This window comes from Barbus barbus (assembly GCF_936440315.1).
Source record: "Barbus barbus genome assembly, chromosome: 5".
NCBI lineage: Eukaryota > Metazoa > Chordata > Actinopteri > Cypriniformes > Cyprinidae > Barbus > Barbus barbus.
Window position 1 is genome coordinate 37739148 of NC_136733.1, and position 13103 is coordinate 37752250.

At 36.1% G+C, this 13103-nt stretch overlaps 3 protein-coding genes across 3 annotated transcripts in view; all 3 read right to left on the minus strand.

Moving 5' to 3' along the window:
• Window positions 1-848: 848 nt before the first annotated feature.
• On the minus strand, window positions 849-7971 carry LOC306869965 (ubiquitin-like protein ISG15). Its single transcript, XM_079416945.1, has 3 exons — window positions 7757-7971; window positions 1811-1999; window positions 849-1689 (listed from the first exon to the last, which is right to left on the minus strand). Exons 2-3 carry the CDS (start codon window positions 1820-1822, stop codon window positions 1228-1230), a joined length of 474 nt encoding a protein of 157 aa, XP_079273071.1. The 5' UTR covers window positions 1823-1999; window positions 7757-7971; the 3' UTR covers window positions 849-1227.
• On the minus strand, window positions 2567-4674 carry LOC306869964 (glutamyl-tRNA(Gln) amidotransferase subunit C, mitochondrial-like). Its single transcript, XM_079416944.1, has 5 exons — window positions 4307-4674; window positions 4118-4168; window positions 3314-3483; window positions 2958-3061; window positions 2567-2684 (listed from the first exon to the last, which is right to left on the minus strand). Exons 1-5 carry the CDS (start codon window positions 4472-4474, stop codon window positions 2632-2634), a joined length of 546 nt encoding a protein of 181 aa, XP_079273070.1. The 5' UTR covers window positions 4475-4674; the 3' UTR covers window positions 2567-2631.
• Window positions 7972-10374: 2403 nt separating the features above from the next.
• Window positions 10375-13103, minus strand: part of LOC306869864 (small G protein signaling modulator 1-like) — a 38452-nt gene continuing 35723 nt past the window's right edge. Inside the window, exons 20-24 of the mRNA XM_079416791.1 lie at window positions 12837-12919; window positions 12607-12716; window positions 12412-12508; window positions 11722-11889; window positions 10375-11370 (exon numbers count right to left, since the gene is read on the minus strand). Of these exons, the coding sequence (XP_079272917.1) occupies window positions 11282-11370; window positions 11722-11889; window positions 12412-12508; window positions 12607-12716; window positions 12837-12919 (547 nt within the window). The 3' untranslated portion in view covers window positions 10375-11281. The remainder of the gene's footprint in view (window positions 11371-11721; window positions 11890-12411; window positions 12509-12606; window positions 12717-12836; window positions 12920-13103) is intronic.

Consider the following 13103-nt stretch of genomic DNA (forward strand, 5'->3'; position numbering starts at 1 on the left):
TATAGTTTATCTGTTTCATAAACATAACTATACTTGAGAGTTTCATTCACACATAACAGGAAATCAGAGATGATTGGAATGTGAATCTTGGGGAAATCCAGGTAAAGTGACGTCATAGAAGAGCAAATATACCTGCTCCATTGTGACTACACAGCAGTTCAAGGTCACAGTTTTGTTTTCTGTTCTGGTGTTGTTTGCTGTTAATTATGCCTGCTGTCCATTATAGCCTACAGTCCAACCAGTCCCACCTGAGAGGTGGCAATCTTGTTTATCTACTATTTATAGTATGAACAGTGTTTATGTTTATTGCCCCGAATGAGCTTATTCTTCACTAAATATTCTGATTGAGCACACTTTTGAAGTTAAAGCAGCCATATGGCTAAATAAACTTTCATTTACCAAGGAACTGATTTAACATGAGAATATATGTTTGGGTGCAAGCTACTACTTTGTCTGTTTTGTCACAAAATGTGTATTTACTCATAGGTCAGTTAAAACAATAATAATCTGTCAAATATTATAAATATTGACAAATTTAGCATTCATCTAAACCGAGACATCAGTCTGACTTCAAACTGAGACTGAATTATCACCACAAATAACTGTTCCAACTATTTATTTACAATTTGTATAAATGAGTTAACAGTTCATGCTTGTGACAGAAAATATAAGAAGTTACTTACAATTATATTTTTTAAAAAGTCTAAAAGTCACAGAACGACTCATTAAAATATGATTTTTTTGTACACAAGCATTTTTCTTATGTTTTAATCTGAAGTTTTGAGGTCTGAGGCAGTGGTATAGGCATAACAAGCCAATAAAACATACAAAATACACAAGACTGGTTTAAGCATTTAGTCAAGTCACCTTTATTTATATAGTGCTTTTAACAATACAGATTGTGTCAAAGCATTTACATTTGATTTAACAACAAATATTGGCCAGCAGCACATATGTAGAAATCTTGTATGAGGAAAGTTACACTTATTCCAGATTTATCAGTTTAATATATGACTAGGATGAATTGTCATATTGTCATGACAGATTAAAGCAAAATAAAATGAAATAAATATTCTGGCACTAGATAGAATAATAAATAGGCATAAATGTGCATTTACAGATAATCTTATCCAGACCGACTCTTTCAGTATGACTTTTCTATTTTGGCATATTTATTATTTATTAATGAATTTGATCAATTTTAAACCCTGGTCGTGCTGATCTCCTCTATGAACCTCCTCGGAGACGGAGAGTCATGTAAATGGTGTTTCCTGATGTGATGTTGTAGTCTTGTAACTTCTTGCCAGGCTCCAGCTGTTTGCCGTTGTAAATCAGCTTCTGCTGGTCTACAGGGACTCTCTCTTTGTTGTAGATCTTAGTCTGGAGCTGATCTACGGTCTCATTGTCATCAACATCATACGTTCCTACTCTGCCTTTTTCATTTTGAACAAGCACCTGGAAAGGTTTGTTGATGAGCAGGATCACAAACGAGCCTGACTGCAAACCGTAATCTCTGAGTTTTCTGGAATCAAGGCTGATAAGGGTACCATTCTCGGCAGAAAGCCTCTGTTTGTAAGGAGGCTCTCTGAAGAGCTCAGAAAGGAGCTGCTTGAGTTCACCAACCGTGGCATCAGCTCTCACCTCCACACTCCTCTCATCTCCCATCAGTTTTATTTTCAGTTCCATTACCTGTCAAAAATATTAATTACAAGTATTAAAAATTAACACAGCATCCTTAACGTATTTTGAAATTGGAGTGTACCTAATTATATTGAATTTATTATATGTGGAATATTTTCATGCGACTTACCGAGCTGTTCATATCTTCTGCTGAAATCTGTTTGAAGTCAGGTAAATCACTCCAGCATCAACTAAGGTGTTTCTGGATGGAGGCATGCATTTAAACCCTCAACTTAAGTCCCACCCACAAACAATAATGTTTCGTTTCTGAAAACTTCCCAAGGTCACTTTCTGTTTCCATTCATTCGGGGATGAAGGCCTGTCATTGATCAGAAGATTATTGTTCAGCAAAGTATTATCAAAGCATTCTTGTTCAGTTACATCAGAACCAAACCCAGAAACATTCATCAATTTACATTATATATATATATATATATATATATATATATATATATATATATATATATATATATATATATAGACAATCAGTATTATTATGTACACATATATGTATATAAATTATTCTGATGATCTTTTATGTATAATAAACAAACAAGGAAAGTACTGAACGACAGGGATTATTGGAATGAAGGAATTTCCCATGCTCACATGTTGTAAAGGCAAATAAGGCATACTAACTAAACATTTGATTAAAACTAAATTACTCTGCTAATTCTGTTAATTCACATTTGTTTTGTTAATGAAATTATTATAGTTATTCGATACTCTCTGTAACATGTCCTTCTTGTTGGCTATTTCTTAGATTTGTTTAATTAAATGATTTGTGTGTGTGTGTGTGTGTGTGTGTGTGTGTGTGATTTATGTATTTCCTCTATCACTATAAAGGGACCATGAGTGATAGAAAGGCATCAACCATTTCCTTAAATATGTTTGAAACATTACAAGACATAATTTATTATAATGCAATTCAGATCCAATGTAACATTTCAGTCAGTGTTTAAGCATAGCAGATCTCTCTTCTCTGTTAGGCAGCGGGATGTTCCCTGCATTAAAAAAGAAAGATTGATTATTCATAAGCAGTACACATATTCAATTAATTAGAAAGAAAAAGTACAAGCAAATTTAACTAACACGCCTTTGTTCTAATCTGATGGGCAAGCAGTTGAATTTATTCAGTGAATTCTAGTTCAGGCCTTCTCTGGTTAAAAAATTAATAAATTATACAAACCCCAATACTAAATGCTAGAATGGACATTCATTTGTTCTTGAGTTCGCATAAAACAGCTTGACTTTTTAGTAATAGTTTTGTTTTTTACCTGGAGGTGCAACAAAGTACTCCTCTACAGTGTGTTTGGCCAGCTGGAGCAGCTCCTCCGCACATTCCCTCTCTGTTATCATATCATCTCTCAAATACAGCTCTCTGTACACAACACGAAGTTCAAAGGATTTAGCTCTTATAAAATGGTAACATGTTGACACTGTACTGTATGCAAACATACTTGTCTGCGAAGAGCAACCACCATTTTGCATTGAGAAAATATAGCAAATATAAATATTAACAGTCAACAAAAGAAAACACCATCAAAAAGGGTCTTAATTCAATGAATGCCCCTAAACTGACTGGGCATCGTACCCAGAACATCTAGTGGGCATCAGCAGGAATCTTAAGTACCTGTCCTCTAGAACTGAATCCATCGGCTCCACACCATCAGTATTAATGACATGAAGCTGATCAGCAAACCGAATGGCTTTCTCCAGACAGTCCACCCCTTCTTTACTGCCAAAGTCAACAAGGGCTAATCTCTCCAACTTGTCCACTAAATCTGGTGAGACTCTTGTTGGCTGCAAATAAAATTAAACATTGTTTATGTCTTTTAGGAAAACCCAAATTCTTAGTAAATCAGAAAATAGATGCAAAAGCCTCTAAATACGTCTGACGTTTTTCTTTAAAATAGCATTTCTTTCTGGCTACTATGTATAGGTTTGTAAGTGGTACTTCTGAATAGATTTAGCACACTTGAAGCGAAAGTACTTGATGCACATATACTGTGTTGAGTGCATTCACTCAGTATCGTTCTCTCATTTTTGACCAAGACAGCTTTTAGAGGCTTTTGCTTTGATATATATAATATATGTACAAAACAGGCAAACTAAATATGTACAAGATAATCTATAAACAGAAAGAATATTACGTTATTAATGAATATAATCGCTGTTTAGGGCAAACTGCTGCTCAGTTTCTGAACTATGTTTTTCTGCTGCCATCTACTGGGAGGTTCAAGAAACATTGTAAAAAATATAAAGTAAAGCTTTATCTGTATGTGGGCTTCTGTTAGTTATCATGCTCCAGTCGTGCCAGTTTTTGCTAAGGTTGTCAACTGTTGTCGGGGGTCCACATTTTACCCCACTGTCCCCTAATACACACTCCTGTATTTAATGAGTACAGCATAAGCTGCATAAACGTGTAAGGCATTACCGGTGGAAGCTGATTTTCTGCTATGGGCTCCCATGTGGGCACCTCAGGAACCTGGAGAGTTGAACAATGTGCGAAATATTTATATTAGCATCGCATAATATGTTCAACATAAAACATTTGCTCATCTATTGGTGGGTTAACATCTTCTATCATCCCAACATATACGTCTGCAAATTAAGAACGCTTTACCTTGGAATTCCAGGCGGAGTTACTTGATTCTCGTTTGCCTGTCCACCGTGACCAGTACGTTCCGCTGCACGATACAGCGTCGCTTAGAGCGGGCAGCGTTAATACTCCACACCGAGGATGCGCAGGCCGCAACGCCCTTGAAGCTCGCGCTGCACATTTACAGAACATGTTAAAATGACGCTCCTAACTGTGTCGCGTTGCTAAAATCGTAAGGATTTCCCTATTGAGAAGGACACATAACCAAAGACGTCCTACCAAAAAATGAAGATGGAAAAAAACGCTCTATTTTCCGGAAGTTGTATTTATTTTCTTTCTAGAAATCATGTGTATGTTCTAAGAGAGGAGTGTGTGAGTCTCTTGCAGAGCCCGGATAGCTCAGTCGGTAGAGCATCAGACTTTTAATCTGAGGGTCCAGGGTTCAAGTCCCTGTTCGGGCGGAAATGTTTTAATCCGCCTTTTTGTGAAGTAGACAGGCACAGACAACGAAAAATCAACCGTTTGATTATTTATGCATGACTAAATACTGTATGCAGGGCCAGATTAACACTTTGTTGTACCCTGGGCAACAATATTCAAGGGCCCCATCATCACGACCCCAGGATCACCATAATATGGTCATATATAGAATATATTACTGTAATATACAGTAAATATACTCAATACTTCAAATCCTAACTGTCATCATATTTTGATTTACAAATATTTGAATGCTCATAGAACTACAAATGCACTACTATGTCCCCTATCAAAGACATTCACTCACATATGATGCTATGAAAACAAAACACATCAGCATCTGTATAATCTGGTAAAATTGACTCACTACATTGAGAGGGAGGGAAGTATCCTCCATTTTCACAAAAAATTAAGGCAGCGGCTATTTGCACTAAGTGTAAATAGCGATAGACGCAATTTACACTAAGTGCAAATAGCTATAGATTCTATTTACACTATGTTAAAATAGCAATATTTTCTGCTATTTATACTACTTATTGCAAATAGTGGCAATTATCTGCACCTCAGTATTGTAGTACATTATAAAACAGTACACAATAATAACGTACTGAGTGTAAATTATAATTTTAATTCAAATTTATTAAATGGATGCCACTACACCTACCCTAACCCTACCCAATACTTTATTTTCAACTTTTTGATTATTTCCTTATTTTTTATTGAAAATAAATGCCTTTCTGATGCGATATGAGATTTGAAAAGGGAGAAAAAAAAAAATGTTTGGCAAAAGGTGGGCTCGAACTCGGGTCGCTCGCGTCAAAAAGCATAATGTTGACTAACCCAATCACACGTTAGTGGGCGGAGTTAGTGTAAATAGCTTTTGCCAACAAGATGGGCTATTTGCACTTAGTGTAAATAGACACTCCGAAAAAGGCATAGATAAGCAACCACTTTCAAACCATCGTTTATTTAACAACACTTATTCCCAATACAAATGTATGGAATTGATAGAGCTATCACAGAAGACAAGGCAATCAAGTTATTAGTTATTATCCGGGCTGTAAACGTAAGCTACCGCAGGCAGTGTACAAAAGTCCTGGCTAGCTGAGTTATCCTCGTCGTTGACGGAAGCTGACTTAACAGAACTGTCGGCAACATTAACAGGTGTGAAGAAATTACCTATTTTAGGTATACACTTTAAATTTTCAGCGTTTCTGATGTCCTTTTCCTTTTTTAATTTTCGCTTCGCGCTCCCACTTAGCTTCTCCATTGTGTCTGATTTTTTTTTTCTGTTGTAGCAATGCCTGACGTCACGTAACGCGCTCGGCGTAACCTTTGACCCACCTCATGCGGACTGACCAATGAGGAGAGGGTCTTTCACTTGAGGCCCTCTCTTCATTGGTCAGTCCGCATGAGACTGACTCTCAACCGCTCTCAACTCAAGTTTAAAGTCATAGGCAGCGCAGCATATCTCTGTGCAGCGCAAAAGCTCGGGTGGACAGTTTGTTAAATATAAAGCGGGAGATTACAGATACAGTATTTTGCTCGTGCCCTTGCTGTCCTGGGCCCTTTAGATGTCGTGGGCCCCTGGGCAATTGCCCAGTTGCCCGTATGGTTAATCCGGGCTTGACTGTATGTGTTATATTTGCAATTAACCCAATTATGCATCTATATGGTCATACAACATTTGTTATATTAAAAATTACATTTTATATAAAACGCTATAAATTCAAATAACAAGGAATGAAACAAAAATTTTGTATAACATACTCTTGCATGAAAATAAAAAAGAAACTATATATAATGTATATTTTTATATATGCACACACACACACGCGTTGATTTTTGTGGTTTATGGGGACTCTCCATAGGCGTAATGGTTTTTATACTGAACAAACTGTGTGTGCTATTGCCCTACACCAACCCTACACCTAAACTTAGCCCTCACAGGAGACTTTGTGCATTTTTAGATTTTCAAAAAAACACCATTTAGTATGTTTTGTAAGCCTTTTGAATCACGGGGACATAGGCAGTGTCCTCATAAACCACCTTCATATTGTAATACCTCTGTCATACCCATGTCATTATACAAATTTGTGTCCTCATAAACAGAGGTGGGTGGTAGAGTACCCAAAATTTGTACTCAAGTAAAAGTAAAAGTACTTCTAGAAATATTTACTCAAGTAAAAGTAAAAGTAATAGTCTGAATAGTTACTTGAGTAAGTAGTTAGTTACTAGTTACTTTGGATCATATAGGTACTGAATATAGTCTATTTTTATTTAGATATATAGATTACATTATGCACACACACAGCTGTTCAAAAAAAAAAAAAAAAAAAATATATATATATATATATATATATATATATTAATGTAATTTATTTCAGTGCAAATCAGAATTTTCATCAGCCTTTACCCCAGTCTTCAGAGTCACATAATCCTTCAGAAATCATGTTGATTTATTATCTGTGCTGCTCTTTTTAGCTTTCTATTCATCAAAGAATACTGAACAAAATCTCACAGGTTCCAAAAAATATTAAGCAGCAAAACTGTTTCCAACACTGGTATATAATCGATATATTATAATGATTTCTGAAGGATCATATGACTCCGAAAACTGGAGTAACAGCTGATGAAAATTCTGATTTGCATCACTGAATTAAATTATATTTTAAAGTAAATTAATTATGTATTATTCTATAACCACATGACTGCTCTGAACATAACGAAACAAATGCATATTGACGGATCTTCTGTTCTGCAAAATGTAAACAAATGTTGCCTATATTTTTGCAAGCATAAATATTGTAAAACTATGAATATTAATTGTGTCTAGAACAGGCCGCGCGCCGCTGCGCAGAGCTACCGCGGGTTCCGCGGGTGTTCATTTCATACTCTGTGACAGCTTATTTAATGTATAAATTATACATTGTATTTAATGTAAGGTACATGTACAACAAACTGGTAATGTCACAGTGGTATCGTGGCCTATACCTGTGGAACAGTAGACAGCACACGCAGTGTTCATCTAATAAAAGATCTTCATATAGCTCTAGCAAACAAGCCTTTGCAGATTTGCTTTCACCTGACTGTAGATCCAAAGCCACGTCTTCAGCGCTCTTGATGTTCTTAAACTCTCTGTTATCTGAGAGAGAACCGCTTCAGAGACTCAGCGCGTGCGGCAGGGAACTGAACGAATCATTCAAACTGATTCGGGAACCGATTCACTGGTTTGATAAAGCCTTTAAACAGAATCGACTCAAAAGAATGAGTCATTCGCGAATGGGCATCGTTCATTGCCCAGAGAAAAGTAGACGGCGCGTTTGGAATAAACTGAAGCATTTTTAACTTGTATTGCATTAAGATACAGTAACGAGAGGAGAGTCGCCCACAGTAACGAAGTAAAAGTACCGTTTTTTCTCTAAAAATACACTTGAGTAAGAGTAAAAGTACCCATTTTAAAATATACTCTAAAAGTATTAGTTACCCAAAAAATGTACAGTAAAAGTAAATGTAACGAAGTAAATGTAACTCGTTACTACCCACCTCTGCTCATAAACCACATAAACATGCGCGCACACACACACACACACACACACACACGCACGCACGCACACACACACGGACGCACGCACACGCACGCACGATTACATTTGTTGGAAAAATAAGAACAATTCCATTTTATTTAGTTTTTTTAAATAAGTACATTTACCATTTAATATATATTTAGAATTTAACACTTTGTAGTAATTGACCACAGTGTAGCAAGAACATTCACATAAAAAACTGACAAAATGCATACATTCAGATTTAAATAAATACGGAACACACACAAATTATGAGTTTTTTTTCTCTTCTTAGACTATATTTTCCACATGAAGAAATCAACAAGATTCAATGCAGGAGAATTACTAACACCTGCTCATATCAGGTCACATAAATTATGTAGATTAGAGGCTAATTCATGTGTTCACAGAGGTTTGGAATACACTTTGATCTGCTTTAGCCTTGTGTTACAGATCAGATACATGAAAAATGATACTTGGGATTTGATATAATTTCCGATTGTACCTCATTGTGGATATACCAAAGGTTTCAGACCCCTAGCTGTACTGGTTCGATCATAGGATCAATACTTCAGTGATTACAACATGTTATAAGGTACTATAATATTAAGATCTATAGCAGAGGAGTGCGGTTAGTGTGGATGAAGAAACACAATGTACATTTTATACAACAATTTCATCATGAAGAATAAATAAAGAGCACTGATGATTTTCATTTCTTTGTGTGAATATTAGTGTCCGTTCTGAAAACATGTAGGCAACGACACCAAAGTTAATAATATAGATTCTCTCTATATAATAAATATAGCATGTATTTTTCTGTACAGTCCACAAACAGCAAGAATACATCAAGCAGACAAGGTCTTGTGGTAGTGACTGAGAGTTGTCCCGGTCCACACACACACACACACACACACACACACACACACACAAAATAAATCCTAATGCCAGGTATTCATAGGCTGACTGAAAACATGACACCAATGCACTTAAACACAGTACTGACTCAAACATGACATAAACCCATGAAAAACCCAAATCATTACTCAACACAGAGCAGAATTTTACGGATGTTTTTGCTCTGTTCTAAATCTATTACCAAGAGGCATTCCTTGGAAATGTCCAATAATATACTGTGTGATACAATAACCTGATCTGAATCAGTGAAACAACTCACAGTAAACACACTGACTCGGAAATAAGCAGTTACAGAAACATGCAAAAGGTCAGTCGACTGAAAGCACAGCGTCCTCTTCTGCTACAGAAAAATCTACGTAATATTAAAAGTGGCACATCAGAATACTAATAAAGTTTGCAGGTCAGGGCGGTCACACTAGATTTAAAGCAAGTAAAATCATCCCCATTTATTCTAGATATCACAACATATATCTTCCTCTCAGGCTTCTGTTTTGAATAAATTATAAATAAAATATTTAAATATACTATATACTATCTACTACACAAATTAACTACAGTTTAGGAGGACAATTTCTACAATTTGAAGAAATCACGATGCATTAAGAGAATTTGAAGATCAAGGTAAATTGTACTTAATTTGTCTTCCAGGAAACATGCAAGTATCTTCTGTTGCTTCCGAAGGGCAGTACTAAATGAAAAAAATATATATTTCTACAAAATAAGAAAAATGTGGACATCTTCATCCTGTTCAAAAGTTTTCACCCCCCAGCTCTTAATGCATCGTGTTTCCTTCTGGAGCATCAATGAATGTTTGAACCTTTTTTAATAGTTGTGTTTGAGTCCCTCAATCATCCTCAGTGTGAAAAGATGGATCTCAAAATCATACAGTCACTGCTGGAAAAGGTTCAAATATGCAAAAGATGCTGGAAAACTGAAGATTCAGCAGGACCTGGAGGATTTTTCTGAAGAACAGTGCTCAGTTTAATTGTTCAGAACAAACAAGGGACTCATGAACAACCATCACAAAACATCGTAGATCATCCAGGTAACCACACACAGTATTAAGAACCAAGGGTTCCCAAACTTTTGAATGGGGTTATATTAATAATTTCAGCTATTTTTTTTTTTGTCTTGTGGACTAAATGTAATCTCATGTAAAATATCTTACTCAGGACAGTACTAAATAAAAAATAACATGCATTTTGTATGATCTCTCTTAAATGGCATTTTCACAGATTCTGCAAGGGGTTCACAAACTTTCAAGCAGCACTGTATGTGCACTCTATATATGTGAAAGCGAATGTAGCATGAAATCTAGTGTGAGCGCCTCTTAACCTGATCTGAACTAAAACCTAGTGAGCTGCCTACATAGGCAGCATTTTAAAGGCATCATAGGCACACTTCAGCAACATAATGCTGCTTTCTAAGATATGTTCTTTTGATCAAATTCTAAGACAGCATCACACGAATGAAGAAAATGTTTATTAAGTATCAATACAAGTTGAAATCTGATTTAAACGGACTATTCTACCCAGAATGTGTGTGTGCTATGTATTGTATGTGTCATTATATTAGCTTAAACACATACGAACACCAAATCCTACTGGAATCAAATTGGAAACAAATCAGTCACTTCTGAAGTTCAGTTTCAGGGTATGTAGGCAGTAGACAGCAAGGCAGCTCACTAGGTTTTGGAACAGAGCCTATGACTCACTAGTGACTGGTAATCCTGACTGCATTGTAGACATAGGATAAAATCCATGTCAAACAGTGAATGACCATTCATTAGCAGCATCTGCTTATAAAATTGTGTGTACTATGATGTTCAGTAAAACCTGATTAAAGAGCCACATGACTCTAAAAAAATTGCACACTGACTGATTCTAGGTAGATCAAGAAGTTTGGCATTTGAAATGTAACCATAATATGCTTGAAGCTCATTAAGCTTTGGCCAAATGTTGCCTGTTGTTTTGTAGCAAGGGCTGATGGGTTACACTGTGACCATGAGAAACAACAGAGGTGAGAGGTTTCAGCGTTACTTGTTCTCTATAAGCGTCTGCACTTTGCACACCAGGTCTCGAGCCAGAGTCACAATTTGCTTGATATTGTGATGCTCAGCCATTTCTGAAAAGCAAAGGTGATATGAGGATGTATTTATTAAAATGGCAAGAACTAAATCTAAAATAAACAATCAAATAACCCTAAAGCAATTTCTCCACATTTTAATTGTGGGTACAATTAAAGTTTTAAATGGCACTACCAGTTCTCCATAAACATGAGATGCAACAGGTTGTGAATTTGCTCTGCTGTTAATATTAACTATGGTGGTGGATTTTGGTTAAACAATCCTCTTTTCTTTAGATTTGAAATGCTCGTGAAGGGCAGGTTATATGCTTGTTGTGGATGTCTTTATATAATTTTTTTTTAATAGAGGTTTATGACACTGAGATTTGATAATGAATATATAATAATCACCATTGAAAAACTTGATGATGTCTGTGAAGTCCATATTGTTTTCTAGAATGATGTCTCTGTATATCTCCACCAATGCAAGAGCGATGAAGAGCACAAAATGGCTAGAGGAGACACACTTAGCAGCCCAGATGACCTCCCAAACAGCAAACACATCATCATACACCAACTCTGAGGAATTCAAATATGCATGTTAGGCATAGAAGGCGATAGTACCTTTTTTATTAGGCTAACTGTTCAAATTTAAATAAATAGAGTCAAAGCATCACTGGAGAAAATCATGTTTCAGTCATAACTTAAACAGTCTGCATGGACAGCAGGGGGAGCTGTCATTTCTGAAAAGCTTTATAAACTAGGTCCTGGACACAAGCTCATATTCTAGTTTTTAATATAACAGGGCTTTAATGAAATTAAATATTTCTCTCATAAAGCACATGGCCATTAATGTGAGTAAAGCTTTGTGCTTAGCCGAATATCATATAATAGGTTTTAAATTACTTAAGTCACAATTGACAAAAAGCAATGCAATTGCTAATTAGGAGATTGAACATTAATTAAGCAAAATATGGCTTCATTTCATTGCAGATGAGAACTAACAGAAGACATTTCTTTCATTTCTAGCATTGCATACTAGGCAGCATCGAAGGCATATTTTATTTCTCATTATACGTATTATTTGAAAGATATTATTACCTCTTTTAAAGTCAAGAAGAAACCAGCGGTAGCAGAAGTAGAAGTGGGTGTAGTCTCCGTTCTGATGCATTAGCTCAAACAGCTCTGCGTCTAGAATCTAATCATGCACAGGGAAAAGTGAACAGATCAGTCACATCCACATTTTACATTTAAAGGCCAAACAAGAGAGAAAAATGTCTAGAGCAGACGTTTGACCTGGATGAGAGATCTCATATTGGCAAAGTGTGTGTCCATCGCACCTCCGTGAGGAAAATTGTGATTCATCCTTTTCATTAGTTCAGTGAAACAACTGAAAGCCATGGCCTCTGAAAGATTCGATAAAAACAGATGAGAAAAGCCAAACATACTTGTTATTTCATTTTTTAAACAGTGGCATGAACTCAAAAACAGATGAAGAACAGCAGTTTTCACAAAGACAGACTCACCATCATCTAGAATAACTAGCAAGGGAGCGAGCAGGTCACACATGCCCTGGACATATCCAATTTCCAGGTGCTGCCAGATATAACTGCAGAAATGGGCAAGTCATTACATGCGTTGGTCAGGGATATTTGAGCTACATCACAACACCAGGTGTTCTGAGGGGTTTAATGTGCTTTGACATGCAGTTGCAATCAAAGAGCTCACTTCCAAGTCTCTATAATAGTCTGGCCCCAAGATATGACTTAATGTAAGTCTGTGTAATTTTTTTT

Coding starts and splice junctions, on each gene's coding strand:
- LOC306869964 (XM_079416944.1), bottom strand. CDS start 4,474: ATGTTCTGTAAATGTGCAGCGCGAGCTTCAAGGGCGTTGCGGCCTGCG. Junction 4,169..4,306: donor ACTCCGCCTGGAATTCCAAG/GTAAAGCGTTCT, acceptor TCAACTCTCCAG/GTTCCTGAGGTGCCCACATG. Junction 2,685..2,957: donor GTACTTTGTTGCACCTCCAG/GTAAAAAACAAA, acceptor TTTTTAATGCAG/GGAACATCCCGCTGCCTAAC.